The sequence below is a fragment of the Heteronotia binoei genome, chromosome 1, assembly GCF_032191835.1.
Source record: "Heteronotia binoei isolate CCM8104 ecotype False Entrance Well chromosome 1, APGP_CSIRO_Hbin_v1, whole genome shotgun sequence".
Taxonomy (NCBI): domain Eukaryota; kingdom Metazoa; phylum Chordata; class Lepidosauria; order Squamata; family Gekkonidae; genus Heteronotia; species Heteronotia binoei.
Window position 1 is genome coordinate 258,180,774 of NC_083223.1, and position 17,203 is coordinate 258,197,976.

A 17,203-nucleotide genomic window follows, 5' to 3' on the forward strand; every position below is an offset into this window, starting at 1 on the left:
ATGATTCCATAACAGATGAAGCCGCCTTCTACTGAATCAGTCCATCAAGATCAGTATTGTCTGGCAGCAGCTCTTCAGAGTCTCAGGCTGAGGTCTTTCACATCACCTGCTTCCTGCTTCTCTACCTGGAGATGCCAAGGATTGAACCTGGGACCTTCATGCCAAGCAGACGTTCTACCGCTGAGCCATGCCTCCCCCCCAAGCACCCTGGCGCTCATTGGAGTGTGTGTGAGCCCTCTGGCCTGCTCACAGTCTTGTGTATGGCTTCCTGCGGAGTGGTGAGGGCTGAGATGTTTGGCTGGAGTTGTTCAGTAATATGCCCTCTGGGAAACTTCTGTAGCCCATCCCACAAATGAGCGACACACAGGGGGAGAGCACTTCCATTCCAGCCAAAGAACTGATGAAAGGATTGCTTTGCTGCAACTCAGCCCTGACTTGGATAGCCCAGACTAGCCCAATCTCTGAAGCTAAGCAGGGTCGGCCTGCTTGGAGGGGAGACCACCAAGGAAGTCCAGGGTCGCTATGCAGAAGCAGGCATTGGCAAAACCACCTCTGAACTTCTCTTGCCTTGAAAACCCCATGGGGTCACTGTAAGGCAAGCTGTGACTTGAACACAGCACTGTCCACCACCACCACTACCAGTTCAGTGTGACTAATGATGAATCCTGGGGACAGTGAATTAAAACAGGAGGGCACCTCATCTACCTTTTTAAAGTTGTTGTCTTTCTGGTTAAGAGGGAAGGGAGAGATTGTGGATGGAATCACACAAGGAATCTGGCCCAGCAGTATCCCGGTATTCTTTGATGCATACAGGGGCATTCACACAGCTTCTGTCCTGCTACCAGGAGAGGCACTGGCCACACACGCATAAGAGGAGCATTCAGACTGCTCTTGCACATGTGGGGTGGGTGCATCACACCCCCAGCCATTCAGAGAAATAAGCCTTACATATGGTTTAGAGATTTGCTACTGGGAAGTTCCTGGTAGCTATTTAATCCAATCCCAGCCCATCCTAAAATGCAGGTATGGGTGGGACTCGGGTGGCAGATGTGCACGTGTGATTGCGCACATTAGATGGGAGGCATGGCTAGGTCAGGCCAAATCTCTCGTGTGATCGCACCCTGTCTATCCCCTCCCTTTTATGTGGCTGAAGTCATTGGAGCTGATTTCCTAAACATCCCTAATATATAATTTCGTTCTGAGAGCATGTTGCAGTGTTTCTGATGCAGCTCAGGATCATTCAATACAACTGTGGGGTGGCTGATCCAAGGGCAGATGCTGCATAATCCATGGAATTCACTGCTCAAGATGAATTCCAACTTAAATGATTTTAAAATCAAGATAGATTCATAGAGGATGGGGCTTTCTTACTGGCCCCGAGCACACAAAAGAGACCAGGGCTCTGCATTTTTTGCAATTGGGGCCAAACTATTAAAAGACCAACAAAGAGCTAGTATAATATGACCTATTGGCATAAATGATATATATAAATAGTAAGCAGTGGTTGTGAATTCTTTATTAGGCAGTGGTGTACATGAGAATGCATAAATAATGAATACATACAGGAGCACCCTGGCTAATCATTTCTGTAAAGTACCTTCTAGAAGCTCTTCAGGACCATGCAGTCTTTGCCTGCTGTCCCTCCTTCACAGCCAGTTATTTTAACACTGCAGACATCTGAAATAGATCAACCACCTTCAGAGGCAATCTACCACTAAATATTGGAGGTGTGGGAAGAAGGCGGCTATTGCGTTTCTGCCAGTTTGGTCTAGTGGTTAAGTGCATGGACTCTTATCTGGGAGAACCGGGTTTGATTCCCCACTCCTCCACTTGCACCTGCTGGAATGATCTTGGGTCAGCCATAGCTCTGGCAGGGTTGTCCTTGAAAGGGCAGGTGCTGTGAGAACGCTCTCAGCCCCACCCACCTCCCAGGGTGTTTGTTGTGGGGGGAGAAGATATGGGAGATTGTAAGCCGCTCCGAGTCTCTGATTCAGGGAGAAGGGCGGGATATAAATCTGCAATTCTTCTTCTGCCCTGCAGCATTATGGAAAAACTTTATGCCGGACTATGTGGGCCTGATCCACAGTGCTGCTCCTATTAAATCACACAGTCCCAGAATATTAAAAAAGGGGAAACAAACAGTGCTTGTTAAAGGCACAGAGCTGATGGGGTATGGGACAGCATCAACCTATAACTGGGGTCCCCAACCCCCAGTCCGTGGCCTGTTAGCAACCGGGCTGTGAGTTGTATAATTATTTCATTATATATTACAATGTAGTAGTAATAATAAGACAACATTGGATTTATATCCTGCCCTTCACTTCAAATCTCTTGAGTCTCATAGCAGTTCACAATCTCCTTTACCTTCCTCCCCCACAACAGACACCCTGTGAGGTGGGTGGATTTGAGAGAGCTCTCCTCAGAAGCTGCCATTTCAAGGACAACTCTGTGAGAGCTATGGCTGACTCGAGGCCATTCCAGCAGCTGCAAGTGGAGGAGAGGGGAATCAAACTCAGTTCTCCCAGATAAGAGTCCACACACTTAACCACCACACCAAACTAAGAGAAATAAAGTGCACAACTGTATCATCCAGAAAACACCGTCCCCCCAAGTCTGTGGAAAAACTGTCTTCCACAAAACCAGTCCCTAGTGCCAAAAAGGTTGGGGACCACTGACCTATAAAACCTAAAGACCCCCTTGTCTGTAGCCTCCGACACTACATGCTGCTTACGCCTCCTAATTGAGGTTGATTTCTTTTGAACAAAGTTTGTGGTTGTACAAAATAGTTTATTAGTATAAATATTCAGAACACAAAAACTCTCCAGGTGGGTTAAAGCAGCCTAAGAGTGGCTGTATGGAAACAGAAAAGCAAAACAGTCCTTTTAAAGTGAGAGGAAGATGCCAGCAGGCCTGCTGCTCTTCAGGTACGCTGCAACCATCAGCACTGCCCTCTGGAGCTTCTTCTTTCCAACATGTTACAGTTTTCCTGGAGGTAGCATAAAGCAGTACTGTGTGGAGAGATGGGTGGGTAACTTCTGCCAGCTGCTTATTCCCCTTTCTGCTTCTGTTTCTCAAATGGGTCAGCAATCAGTAGAACACCGCAGTAGGCAAGACCTAGGAGGACGGGACGGATGTCAGCGGCAGACAAGTACATTTGTTTAATGGCATTCACCCTGCCTCTCCATCCAAAGACCACTAAAGTACCAAAACCCCAACAGCATAATTTTTAAAATTAACATTGCACAGTAAAACAAGGTGCCGTGACCTGGATAGCCCAGCCTAGCCCAATCTCGCCAGATCTCATAAGCTAAGCAGAGCTTAGTATTTCCACGGAATACCAGGGTTGTTAGGTGGAGGCAAGCAATAGTAAACCACTGCTGAATGTCTCTTGCCTTGAAAAACCTACAGGGTCTCCATAAGTCAGCTGTCATTTGACAGCAAAAAAACCAACCCAAAAAAGCAAAGTGAGGTGCCTTTCTCATAAACAACAAACCTCCCCAGAAGGAGAGGGAGTACTTGGATATTCTTATCCAATGGAACACAAGCTGAAAGGAGGCTTTGCAGGGAGTTCCAAAGGTTCGGGGCAATGTGGTGAGTAGTGTTCCCTCTAAGCTGAGTTAGTGTGAGAGATGTTTAGCCTCCAGCTCACACATATTTATCTTAGCTCAGGAAGGACAACACCAGAGCACACTAATTTATACAGTAGCTCACAACTTTAATGTCAGTAAGTAGAATTTTTGCTCACAAGAGTCTGCAGTTTAGAGGTAACACTGGTGGAGAGAAGTGTGGAAGAGCTTCCTGTGACATCTAAGGCAGAAGCCGAACTCCCTTAAAATTCACAGGCTCAGATTATGATTGGAGGGAACATCATCCAGACATTCTATTGAAGCACGGAAGGGCTGAGTCTGACCATTGTGTGGATAAGAAAAATCCAGCTTAAATTCCACACAAGAAAGGCAGGATGTAAATCCCCCTTCCCAAGGTTATCGTGCCTTTCAGGGCACAAAACCAGTAGAAGAGACACACCAGGGAAGCGGCAGATATATAGTCAGCAGTGTTCCCTCTAAGCTGTGTCAGTGTGAGCTAGCTCACAGATTTTTAGCTTCCAGCTCACACATTTTTGTCTTAGCTCAGGAAAAATGGCCCGAGAGTAAATTAATTTATGCAATAGCTCACAACTTTAATGCCAGTGGCTCACAAAGTAGAATTTTTGCTCACAAGACCGCAGCTTAGAGGGAATATTGATAGTCAGCAAATTCCATTACTTAATAAAAGATAATGATGGAGGGGAGAAAGAATTAGTATGCAGGCTAGGCTAATCAGCCACTTCAACAGAGCTCTTAATGATAACACTGGCAATCTTGCAACAGACAGGGCAGCTGTTGCCTCTCGGAACTGTGGCCACTCTTGCTATTTCCTGGAAGGGTCTCACTGGCAAAGCACCGCTCTGCAAGCAGGAGGTCCAAGGTTTCAGCCTTGGCATCTCCACTTCAAGGATCTCGCACAGCAGATGCTGGGGGAGACGCTGGAGAGCTGCTGTCATTCAGAGGAAAGAATACTGAGCTTGAGGGATGAATGGACTGACTGACTCATTGGGTGCATTCACAGTACACTAAATACGGTAATCCATTTTGCAACTGGATTTTTACTATTCTTACATAGTAAAAATCCAGTTGCAAAACACATTATTGTTAGTATGAATGCACTCATATTGAAGCAAGGCAGTCCAGTTCTGAGCTGTCGTTTTATTCAGGATCATACAGGAAGGAAGGAAGCCCTGGCCATCTGGATCCATGCCATGGTGACACTGAGACTAGACTATTGTAATGTACTGTACATTGGTCTCTCAAAATCAATTTGGAAACTCCAGTTGATGCAGACTTGCACAACTCTGTTACTAGCAGGAGGTAAATGGAGCATGCATATTATTTCCATTCTACCATCACTCCACTGGCTGCCATCAGTTATCAGTTTCAATTTAAAGTATTTGCTATTACATATAAAGCCTCCATGGTGTTGGGCTCTCATGCCTGCAAGACTGTCTCTTACTGTATGATCCGTCACAACAGCTTCACTCATCTGAGTCAGGCCTTCTGAAAATGGACAAAATCAACAACTGCCTGTTCCTGTACAATTGCCTGTTGTGGTCCCCCACCTTGTGGAATGGCCTGCCTGAGGTGGTCAGGAAGGATCCCCATGCACCTGGCTTTCTGCAAAACTTTCTGCAGAATTATTCCAGGAGCCTTTTTCTATGCGGTCAGTCGGGTAGCACAAAAAAAAGCAAGGGCCCAGTAGCACCTCAAAGAAGAAGAAGACTGCAGATTTATACCCCACCCTTCTCTCTGAATCAGAGACTCAGAGCAGCTTACAATCTCCTTTATCTTCCTCCCCCACAAAAGACCCCCTGTGAGAATATCAAGAAGGCGCCAGACATTTTTCTGTTGGGATTACAAATGGAAAAATTTCCAAAACAAGATAGAACGATAATTTGGTATATGCTTTCAGCTGCTCGGACATTATTTGCGCAGATGTGGAAGGAAGATAAAATACCAGAAAAGTGGGAATGGACTTTTAAAAGTTATGTATTGGAGTGAAATGGACAAACTTACAAGAATCTTAAAAGAACATGATTTAGAGAAGTTTAAAAATGAGTGGGGAAAATTTCAAAAATATGTTGAAAAACAATGGAATGTTAAGGGATATTTGGCGATCTTTGACAATGATTAAATTTTAAAGGAACGTTAAATGGATTATAGTAAAAAAGTAAGATTATTGGAATATATCTTTTTTCGTTCTTTTGACAATGACTAAAGGACTAATATGAAGATGGACTACAATTATATAACATATGGTTTTGTTTTTCCTTTCCTTTTTTTGTTTTATGATGCTTTCTTTTTTATGAAGATTCTTTAATAATAATAATAATAATAAGTTTTTATTTATATCCCGCCCTCCCCGCCGAGGCAGGCTCAGGGCAGCTTACAAAGACATGATGTGATATCATGAAATAACAATACAGGTAAAATCAATTCACAATATAAATACAAATATAAATATAAATTAATGTTAAACCTGTTAATTTAACAGGTTAAATTGATTACCTTTTTTTTCAGCAAATTAATTAAAATACACTGCCGGGGGTCACCGAAAGGGGGGGGGGGGAGGGGGGAGAAAATGCATAACTTTTAAAAGTCCATTCCCACTTTTCTGGTATTTTATCTTGCTTCCACATCTGCGCAAATAATGTCTGAGCAGCTGAAAGCATATACCAAATTATCTTTCTATCTTGTTTTGGAAATTTTTCCATTTGTAATCTCAACAGAAAAATGTCTGGTGCCTTCTTGATATTCTCACAGGGGGGGTCTTTTGTGGGGGGAGAAGATACAGGAGATTGTAAGCTGCTCTGAGTCTCTGATTCAGAGAGAAGGGTGGGGTATAAATGTTTTAAATGTATTAATTTTTAATAACAAATGGTAAGTATTATTATATATTACAGTATAATAAACTGTTTTAACTGGAAAAGACCCCCTGTGAGGTAGCTCAACCAACAGTTCTTTGTTATAGCAAACCAGGCATACCTCTCAGTACTAGAGACTGGGAAACAAATGATAACTGGAAAGTTTTGTGTTCTGCATGAGGGCTTCCCGGAATCATCCGGCTGCAGCGGAAATAAGACTACCCTGGACCTGACCCAGCAGGGTTCTTCTCCTGTCCCCCCACCACCACCGAAAACGGAAATCTTCGCACTTTAGGGCTGTAGGTCCAATTCAAAAAATATCTGGGGACTTTGAAGTGCTATACAATGTTGTAACAGTATGGCGTTCTTACCCAGCGCATGAAAATGTTATGAGAAGCTGGAGGAAGCCAACGCGAAACAAGGGTTCCAGTACGACCTTGTTCTTTTCTGGACTGCTGGCTGCACGTATTAAGAGACGGTGAACAGTCTTTATATCAAATTTATGTCACCTGGAGTTTCTTGGATGTATTTGGCATTAATTTGCGGAAAATATTGAACTGGTTTCCGGTGAACACGTTCCTTATTTTACATAAAGGACTAATTGTATGTTCTATTGTAAATCAATATATGCATATTTAGTCACTGTTTATACAGTTCTTTTTTTTTTGCGGAGGCTGGTTTTCACGGAAGCTTATTGTTTTGGATTCCTCTGCCCAACTGGGGACTGGTAACCCTCTCGCGCTGGGCCCCCCGCACTCCCGCACTCACCGAGGGCGAAAGTCATCTGGGCGACGTGCAACACGTTAGGGGGGGCCCTCTGCTGCCTGACCTTGCGAGAGCCCAGATACACCCAGATGCCGGAGCCGATCAGCGCCAAGCCGCTCAGAAGGCGGCAGCTCCAGCAGGACTCGAAAAGGGGCGTGTGGGGGGCTGGAGGAGCCACCTCCGTGCTGTTGGACGACATCGTTCTCCCCCTTGGAAGAAAAATGGCGGCGCCCACAAATCCAGGAAGCTGCTCGTGTGCAGGGCAACGGGGTCGCGTTTATTTTCGTCCATCTCTCGGGAAGGGACGGTGTGCATCATAATTACAGTCCGGGCAGCCGATGCCGCAGCAGTTATTAGTTCCGCTTTATTAAATTACTCTGGCTCCCGGTCAACGTTGGGGGACTAAAGGAAATTTCAAAGGGCGGGGCGGGGCGGGGACGGCGGGGCAAGTTTATAACCAAAAAGGTGGATGGCGAAACCAGGAGAAAAGAGGTGTTTGGACCCCCCTCCCGGTAGGATTGCCAAGTCCAAGAAATATCTGGAGACTTTGGAGGTGGAGCCAGGAGACATGGGGGTGGAGCCAGGAGAAAGGTTGTAACAAGCATGAGTTCTGGCCATCACATTTAAAGGGATCTCACACCTTTTAAATGCATTCCCTCCATTGGAATTAATGGATAGGGGCACCTTCTTTTGGGGCTCATTAGAATTTGACCCCTCAGATCAATCTTTTTGAAACGTGGAGCGTCTTTTGAGAAGAGGCATTGGATGCTATGCTGCAAATTTGGTGCCTTTAACTCAAAAAACAGAGGCAGAGCAAGAGCTGGGGCTTGAGATAATGCAGTTTCTGTTCATATGGCTTGTCCAGGGTTTACACATCTTTATGCACTGGAGAAGGAAAAATCTTGATTCTGCCCGTTGGGGCAGGGGTTTATGTATTGCTACAAAGATGTGAATGTGGTCATGTGTTCTGACAAATAAAAAACAGTAACATACCTCATACTGGAGTGTGTGCCGGAAAGAGATGTCAAACAGACTGGATGAAGTTTTAATTTGTGAGTGAGTGAATGGAAACTGTCAGAGATCGCTGAGGATCTACTCTTGAGGAAGCCTGCTTTGTGAAACACTGTCTATGAGCTAGTGGGAGTGTTAAGCCAGGGGTGTCAAACATGCAGCCGGGGGGCCGAATCAGGCCTCAGAGGGCTCCTATTAGGCTCTGGAGTAATTGGCTGTCTTCTGCTTCCTTCTCCCTCTCTCTTGCTTCCTTCTGCATAACAGTTTGCTTTGCAAGGCTTGCTCAATTGCACAGGAGCTACAGGGCAAAACCTATATTTTCTCCATTGGCTGAGGCTTCTCCCTTGAGGAGGAAGCGGGGGGGGGGGGGGAGCAGAACTTGCTTTGTCAGGATCTCTCAATTGTGCAGAAGAGCTACTAAGCCAAGACTCCCTTCTATTGTCTGAGGCTCCTCCCCCTCCTGGTCCCCTGGGGAAGGAAGAGCCAGAGCTTCCTTGGCCCAGTTCCCTAGATCAGGGGTGGCCAACAGTAGCTCTCCAGATGTTTTTTTGCCTACAACTCCCATCAACATTTTGCCTACAACTTGACAATGTTGGCTGGGGCTGATGGGAGTTGTAGGCAAAAAACATCTGGAGAGCTACCGTTGGCCACCCCTGCTCTAGATCGTACATCAGAGATACAAAGAAAGCACATTTAAGACCAAGGAGTGCTAATATAAGCATGTTTTATTTTAAGGTTAACAAACAAACCTTTAAATGTGTTTTGTCTGTGTCCTTTCTAAAGTTTATATTTCTGCTACCTAACCTTAAATAGGAACACACATGGCCCGGCCCAACAGGGTCTCATTTATGTCAAATCCAGCCCTCATAACAAATGCGTTCAACATCCCTGTGTTAAGCGGTTTGTTGGAGTGGCTTGCAGAGCTGAAATTGCACTGAGATTCCACCATGAACATCAATGAGAACTCTTGAATTTTGGATTTTTATTCTTAGACTTATTGAGAGAATCCTGGAATCCCTGGAAAATTACACAGAGTACACAGCATCCTAGCTTACAATTGTGCTAATCTTTTTGATGAATTATATGGAACCTTGTATATGAATTGTAAATGATGAGCATGATTTGTATCTTATTAATCCATTTTGTACTTGGAATATAGCACATATATAGATTTGTGTCTAGTTGTTCTGCACAGTTGTTTTGTTCTTTGCCATTGTTTTCACTGTGTTCCTTGCCCAGGCCCAAAGTGGTGATCAGCGTTTCCCTGGGCATGTAAGAAACAACCACTGGAACTAAACAATGATGCAACCCTTTCTGCTGTCCTTCTCATTACCTGCTTAAGTTCACAGAATCAGCATTGCTGTCAGATGGCCACCTAGTCTCCGTTCAAAAACCTCCAAAGGAGAGCGGAAGCCTGTTCCAGTGAGGAACCACTCCGTCAGGAAATTCTTCCTAACGTTTAGCTGAACACTCTGGATTTAATTTCAGTCTGCTGGTTCTGATCCGACCTTCTGGGGTGACAGAAAACAACTTGGCACCATTCTCTATGTGACAGCCCTTCAAATACTTGAAGATGGTGATCATATCACCTCTCAGTCATTGAGAGCCAGTTTGGTGTAGTGGTTAAGTGTGCGGACTCTTATCTGCGACAAACGGGTTTGATTCCCCACTCCTCCACTTGCAGCTGCTGGAATGGCCTTGGGTTAGCCACAGCTATCGCAGGAGTTGTCCTTGAAAAGGCAGCTGCTGTGAGAGCCTTCTCAGCCCCACCCACCTCACAGGGTGTCTATTGCGGGGGGAGAAGCTATAGGAGATTGTAAGCCGCTCTGAGTCTCTGATTCAGAGAGAAGGGTGGGGTATAAATCTATAGTCTTCTTCCCCTCCTGGCTAAACATTCCCAGCTCCTTCAACTTTTCCGTGTAGGACTTCATCTCCAGACCCCTCACCATATTTATTTCTCTCCTCTGGACACATTTCAGCTTGTCTATATCCTTCTTAAATTGTGGTGCCCAAAACTGAACACAGTACTCTAGGTAAGATGTAACCAGGGCATAATCAAGCAATACCATCACTTCACAAGATCTGGATACTATACTTCTGTTGATACACCCCAAAATCACATTTGCCATTTCAGCGGCTGCTTCACACTGCTGATTCATGTTCAGTGTATGAGAACACATAAGAGATTTATACACAAGGAGGACCCTGGCTGATCATTTCCCTATCTTTAAAGCACCTTCAAGAAGCACTTCAGGTCCATAAAAAAGTTTTTGCCTGCCATTTCCCCTTCACAACTGATTAACACTGCAGACCTCTAAAAGAGAGCATCCACCTTCAGAGGCAATTTTCCACTAAATATTATTGTGTGGGGGTGGGGGCGTGGGGATGAACATATGGAGCTGCCTTATACTGAATCAGACCTTTGGTCCATCAAAGTCAGTATTGTCTTCTCAGACTGGCAGCGGCTCTCCAGGGTCTCAAGCTGAGGTTTTTTCACACCTATTTGCCTGGACCCCTTTTTGGAGATGCCAGGGATTGAACCTGGGACCTTCTGCTTCCCAAGCAGATGCTCTACCACTGAGCCACCGTTCCTCCTGTCTATTGTTTTTTGCCCTACAGCATCATGGGAAAATTTTATGCTGGACTACATGGGCCTGATCCACAGGACTGCTCCTATTGAATCACATAGTTCCAAAATGTTTTAAAAGGAGGGAACAAACAGAGCTTGTTAAAGGTACAGAGTTGATAGGATGTGGACAAAGACGTAACGCCAAAATAAGAGATTCTCCCATCTCAGTTTGTAGCCTCTGATACTACACACTATCAATGCCTACTAAATTTAGCCTGGTTTACTTTGAACAAAGTTGGGGGTCTTTTTTGTACGTGAGAGTTTTTATTATTATTATTCAGAAGAACACAAACTCTGTACTTTCCAAGTAGGACAACACAGCCTAACACTGGTTGTATGGAAACAGAAAAGCAAAACAGTCCATTTAAAGTGAGAGGAAGATGCCAGCAGGCCTGATGCTCTTCAGGTACGCTGCAACCATCAGCACTGCCCTTCGGAGCTCCTTCTTTCCAACTTCTTACTGATTTCCTGGAGGCAGCATAAAGCAGTGCTGAATGGAGAGATGGGTGTGTGACGCTCCTCAATCCTCTTTCGGTTTCAGTTTCCCAACTGGGTTTGTAATCAAAACAATACCCCAAACAGCAACACCTAGGAAGACAGAGAGCGGATGTCAGCGGCAGACAAGTACATTTGTTTAATGGCATCCACCCTGCCTCTCCATCCAAAGACCGCTAAAGTACCAAAACCCAAACAGCTTAAAATTACGTAGACAGATAGCCCAGCTAGCCCAATCTCATCAGATCTCAGAAGCGAAGCAGGATCAGTATTTGGATGGAATACCAGGGTTGTTACGTGGAGGCAAGCAATAGTAAACCACTGCTGAATGTCTCTTGCTTTGAAAAACCTACAGGGTCTTCGTAACTCATTTGACAGTGGAAGAAAAGGTAAAACAAGGTGCCTATTTTATAAACAACAAACCTCCCTGGAAGGGGAGGGAGGTTATTCTTATCCAATGGAATATCAGCTGAAAAGAGGCTCTGCAGGGAGTTCCAAAGGTTCGGGGCAATGTGGAGAGAAGCATGGAAGAGCTTCCTGCAACATCTAAGGCACAAGCTGAACTCCCTTAAAATTCACAGGCTCAGACTATGGTTGGAGGGAACAGCATCCAGCCATTCTATTGAAGCACAGAAGGGCTGAGTCTGACCAGTGCGTGGATAAGAAACCTCCGAAAATCCCAGCTTAAATTCCACAGAGGAAAGGCAGGTTGTGAATCCCCCTCCCCAAGGTAAGCATGCCTTTTGGGGCACAAAACCAGAAGAGACACACCAGGGAAGAGACAGATATATAGTTGGCAAATTCCATTACTTAATAAAAAGATAATGATGGAGGGGAGAAAGAATTAGTATGCAGGCTAAGCTAATCAGCCACTTCAACAGAGCTCTTAATGATAACACTGGCGATCTCGCAACAGACAGGGCAGCCGTTGCCTCTCAGAACTGTGGCCACTCTTGCTATTTCCTGGAAGGGGCTCACTGGCAAAGCACCGCTCTGCAAGCAGGAGGTCCAAGGTTTCAGCCTTGGCATCTCCACTTCAAGGATCTCAAAGAGCAGATGCTGGGGAAGACACTAGAGCACTGCTTTCATTCAGGGGAAATACTGAGCTTGAGGAATGGATGGACTGGCTCGTTAGAAGGCAACTTTATACTGAAGCAGGGCAGTCCACTTCTGAGCTGTCCTTTAATTCAGGATCATACAGGAACGAAGGAAGCCCCTTACCTTAATACAGCTTGTCTGGCCACCTGGATCCATGCCACGGTGACATTGAGACTAGACTACTGTGATGCACTGTACATCGGTCTGCTCTCAAAATCAATGTGGAAACTCCAGTTGGTGCGGATTAGCACAACTCAGCTATCAGCGGGAGCTAGATGAAGCATGCGTGTTATTCCCATTCTACAATCACTCCAAAGGCTGCCATCAGTTACTAGATCCAATGGCTGCCATCAGTTATTTGGTATCACATATAAAGACCTTCATGGCTCTGGACCCTCATATCTGCGAGACTGTCTCTCCCCGTATGCTCCATCACAACAGCTTCACTCATCTGAATAAGGCCTTCTGAAAGTGCCAACCTGCAAATGGACCAAATCAACAATTGCCCTTAACCTGTGCCTTCTCTGTGATGGCCCCACCTTGTGGAACAGCCTGCCTGAGGAGGTCAGGAGGGCTCCCCGCTCACCTGGCTTTCTGCAAACTATGCAAAACTGAATTATTCCAGAGGGCTTTTCTCTGTAAACAACGGGGTTGCATGAGAAAAGGGCAAGGGTGCAGTAGCAGCCTGAAAACTAAGAAAAATTGTGGCAAGGTAGCACTGTGACTGTCACAAAGTTGCCTGGATAAATTACTGGGGGACTGTGGTCTGTACTACTGTGTATGGTTTGGACCCCATCATGTAATTTTGCATCACTGAATGTGTCATGTCAACACTTCTGCTTTGCTTCTGCTGTTTTTCTTTTAGATTCTGCCTGGCTCTACAACCTAAATTCTATTTCATTGTTTCCTGAATGTCTCAACCTGTCAATAGTATTGCCTCACTCCATATAATCTGCTTTGAGTCCAGGTAAGAAAGGCAGACTATAAATAAAGTGAATAAATAAACCCTCTGACCACACATACTTACAGATTAATACCTTGAGAGGAATAATTGACCTCAAATCAACACTAACTTCAAAGAACTGGCAAGTCTAGACAATCAAGCTAATGGTTCATATTTATTGTTCAGGGGCTGGATAGAAAATAGATTCTTGATACACCAAACATGATAAATCTCTGTATAAGGCAGGCAGGCAGACAGGCAAGGAAGGAAGGAAGGCAGACCAGTGCTGGTAGCAGAACTGAATGCAAAAAAGATGCCATTAAGTGACTCAAGAAATTGAGCTCAGGGGAAAAAACAAGCCTGACACTAAAGCCAATTTACTAGCATAGACAGCTTCAAGAGGGGATTGGATAAACATATGGAGCAGAGGTCATCAGTGGCTATTAGCCACAGGGTATAGATGGAACTCTCTATCTGGGGCAAGTGATGCTCTGTATTCTTGGTGCTGGGGGGGCACAGTGGGAGGGCTTCTAGTGTCCTGGCCCCACTTATGGATCTCTTGATGGCACCTGGATTTTGGGGCCACTGTGTGACACAAAGTGTTAGACTGGATGAGCCATTGGCCTGATCTAACATGGCTTCTCTTACGTTCTCATAGATCCAAGTGGGCAGCTGTGTTGGTTGGAAGCAGTAAAACAAAGTAAGAGTCAAGGAGTCTTATTCCGAACATAAGCTTATGTTAAAACTTTGTTAGTCTTAAAGGTGAACTTGACTCCTACTTTGTTCTTATGATTCTGTTTATGGTTTGGAAATGGTAATCACGATCCAGTAAACCAACATTTGATGCAGCTCAACCAACAGTTATTTGTTACAGCAAACCAGGGGTACCTCTCAGTACTAAAGGCTGCGAACAAATGGTAACTGCTTTGCGTTCTGCTTGCAGGTTTCCCCGAATCATTCGGCTGGAGTAGAAATAAGACGACCCTGGACCTGACCCAGCAGGTCTCTACTGTCCCCCGCCCTCTCCCTCCCACCCCCCTTTTTAACTTGGAGGTTCAAATGTGACCTAAGTTGTACGACCAGAATAAAATGCAGATTCGCACATGGTTACAGACTTACGGGCACTCTTTACCATTTTGCCTGAATGCCACGCCTCTGATACTGGGAGGCCAGTGAGTGAAGATCCCTTTCCGAGCTGAGAGGCACTTAGCCCACCGCCCTCCCGCACTTACTGATGGCGACGAACATCTGGGTGATGTGCCACATGTTGGGAGGGATTCTCTGCTGCATGACCCTGCGAGGGCCCAGATAGATCCAGAAGCCGGAGCCGATCAGCGCCATCCCGCTCAGGACGCGGCAGCCCCAGCAGGACCCGAAAAGCGGCTTGGGGGCAGCTGGAGAAGCCACGTCCGTGGAGTTGGACGACATTGTTTGCCCCCCCCCCCTCCCTTGGAAGAAAATGGCGGCGCCCACTAACACTTACAAGAGCCACCTAAATCTTACAGGAAGCTGCTCGTGTAGGACAACGGAAGCGCGTTGATTTATTGGACTAGCGTTCCATCTCTATGGAAAGAAGTCAGCCCTGTGTTAGTATAATTAAAGTCCGGACAGCCGATGCTGCCGCAGTCGTTAGTTCCGCTTTATTACATTGCTCTGTACCGTAGTCAAAGTTGACGGACCAAAGGAAATTTAAAGGGGGAGTGGCGGGGCAAGTTTATAACCAAAAAGTGGGGAGGGCGGTAGGGTTGCCAGCTCTAATTCAAGACATATCTGTGGACTTTGGGGGTGGACCCAGGAGCAAGATTGTGACAAGCATAATTTTAGTTAATATTTTACTGGAGCTGTATAATCTTTTAATTTTTAACTGTATTTTTATATCATGTGTTTTACCTTTTTAGGTCCCTCTAGATTTTTACAATTTTTTCTGGGGGTGTTGTTGGTCTGCATTGTACTGTGTATTTGGTCATGGACCGTAATAAAGCAAATTGAATTGAACTCCAAAAGGAGTTCTGACCACATTTAAAGAGACCACATGCCTTCCCTCCATTGGAAATAATGGGTAGGGGCAGGGGTCGTTTTGTAGAAAAATAGGTGGTGGAGCTCATCCAGGGATTGTTATGCAGCTGCACCTACTATTCAATGGACAAGGAGGTGGAACTTTCAGAAAGGTTCAGGAGCTGCGCTCCTGTGAGCTCCCACTGAATCCAAGGCCTGGATAGGGGCATCTTCTTTTGAGGCTCATAGAATTGGATCCCCTGGTCCAATCTTTTTTTAAACTTGGAGGGTGTTTTAAGGTGAGTCACTGGATACTATGCTGCAAATTTTGTTCCTCTACTTCAAAAAACAGCCCTCCCCCTTTACCCTCAGATCAATTCTTCATTATACCCTATGGGAACTGGTCTCTATAGGGAATAATGGAGTACCCCGCAGACATTTCCCTCCCCCCCCCCCCTCCTGCTTTCTGATGACCCTGAATGTTGTAAAAAAAAAATGTTGGATTTGGATTTTATTGTTTTCGTTATTGTATCACGGCTTTTTCCCTGTCCTTAACCTCTCAGTGATTCTCCCTCTTAATACTGGATTTCCCATCTGGGGATTGGCAACCCAAGAAGGCGGGCAGGTTTGTAACGAAAAAGCAAGTGGCAAGGCCAGGACAGAAGGGATGATTCAGTGTCAAACTTGGAAGAGTCTGGTAGAACCTTAAAAACTAACATTTGTGGTAGGGGATGAGCTTTCCCGAGTCACTGCTCACTTCCGCAGATAACCTCACAAAAGTTCATCTCCTGCCACAAATCATGTTAATCTTTCAGGTGCTACTGGACTCTTGCTCTTTTCTACAGCTACAAATAGACGAACATGGCTGCCCATCTTGAACTTTCAAATTTGGGTTTGCCTCTCTGCATAGTGTGCAAAGTGGCCATGAGAAACAGCCAGTTAGGTATATAGGTATGTATAAATTATTGTCGCACAGTCAAGTCCAGCTCTTTGCGACCCCATGGACCAAGTCATAGCAGGCCCTCCTGTTCCACCATCCTCCGAAGTCTGCTCAAATTCATGTTAGTTACATCAGTAACACTGTCCAGCCATCTCATCTTCTACCGACCCTTCTTCTTTTGCCTTCTGTCTTTCCCAGCATCAGGATCTTCTCCAGGGAGTGCTCCCTTCTCATTTGGTGGCCAAAGTATTTGAGCTTCAGCATCTGACCTTCCAGGGAACAGTCAGGGTTGATTTCCTTAGGACTGACTGATTTGATCTTCTTGCAGTCCAAGGGACTCTCAAGAGTCTTCTCCAGGACCGCAACTTGAAAGCATCCATTCTCCTGCACTCAGCCTTCTTTATGGTCCAGCTCTCACAGCCATACATTACTACTGAGAATACCATCACTTTGACTATATGGATGTCTCTACTTTTTATTATACTGCCTAGGTTTGCCATAGCTGCCCTCCCAAGGAGTAAACATCTTTTAATTTCATGGCTATAATCGCCATCTGCAGTGCATAAATACTTTTATAAAACACTGTATGCTTGTTCACAGAAGTAACAGAAAATGCCTGTGATCTTCGAGACCGAGTGCAACCCCCCAACAGAGTCAGAATGACTGGTGGGCTTACCAGTTGACATCAGCGTTCCCTCTAAGCTGAGTTAGTATGAGCTAGCTCACCATTTTTTAGCCTCCAGGTCACACATTCTTGTCTTAGCTCAGGAAGGATGGCCCCAGAGCCAACTAATTTATGCAGTAGCCAAATTGCTTGCTCACAACTTTAATGCCAGGAGCTCATGAAGTAGGTTTTTTGCTCACAAGACT

At 45.3% G+C, this 17,203-nt stretch overlaps 2 protein-coding genes across 2 annotated transcripts; both read right to left on the reverse strand.

The window, feature by feature from the left end:
- Positions 1-2,766: 2,766 nt before the first annotated feature.
- On the reverse strand, positions 2,767-7,762 carry LOC132582554 (distal membrane-arm assembly complex protein 1-like). The gene is made up of 2 exons (XM_060254178.1): positions 7,226-7,762; positions 2,767-3,114 (listed from the first exon to the last, which is right to left on the reverse strand). The coding sequence occupies exons 1-2, from the start codon at positions 7,419-7,421 to the stop codon at positions 3,047-3,049; spliced, it is 264 nt and encodes an 87-aa protein (XP_060110161.1). The 5' UTR covers positions 7,422-7,762; the 3' UTR covers positions 2,767-3,046.
- A 3,344-nt stretch (positions 7,763-11,106) lies between these two features.
- Positions 11,107-15,017, reverse strand: LOC132582563 (distal membrane-arm assembly complex protein 1-like). The gene is made up of 2 exons (XM_060254190.1): positions 14,631-15,017; positions 11,107-11,450 (listed from the first exon to the last, which is right to left on the reverse strand). The coding sequence occupies exons 1-2, from the start codon at positions 14,824-14,826 to the stop codon at positions 11,383-11,385; spliced, it is 264 nt and encodes an 87-aa protein (XP_060110173.1). The 5' UTR covers positions 14,827-15,017; the 3' UTR covers positions 11,107-11,382.
- Between the last annotated feature and the right edge of the window lie 2,186 nt (positions 15,018-17,203).

Coding starts and splice junctions, on each gene's coding strand:
- LOC132582563 (XM_060254190.1), bottom strand. CDS start 14,826: ATGTCGTCCAACTCCACGGACGTGGCTTCTCCAGCTGCCCCCAAGCCG. Junction 11,451..14,630: donor CCAGATGTTCGTCGCCATCA/GTAAGTGCGGGA, acceptor CTGTCTTCCTAG/GTGTTGCTGTTTGGGGTATT.
- LOC132582554 (XM_060254178.1), bottom strand. CDS start 7,421: ATGTCGTCCAACAGCACGGAGGTGGCTCCTCCAGCCCCCCACACGCCC. Junction 3,115..7,225: donor CCAGATGACTTTCGCCCTCG/GTGAGTGCGGGA, acceptor CCGTCCTCCTAG/GTCTTGCCTACTGCGGTGTT.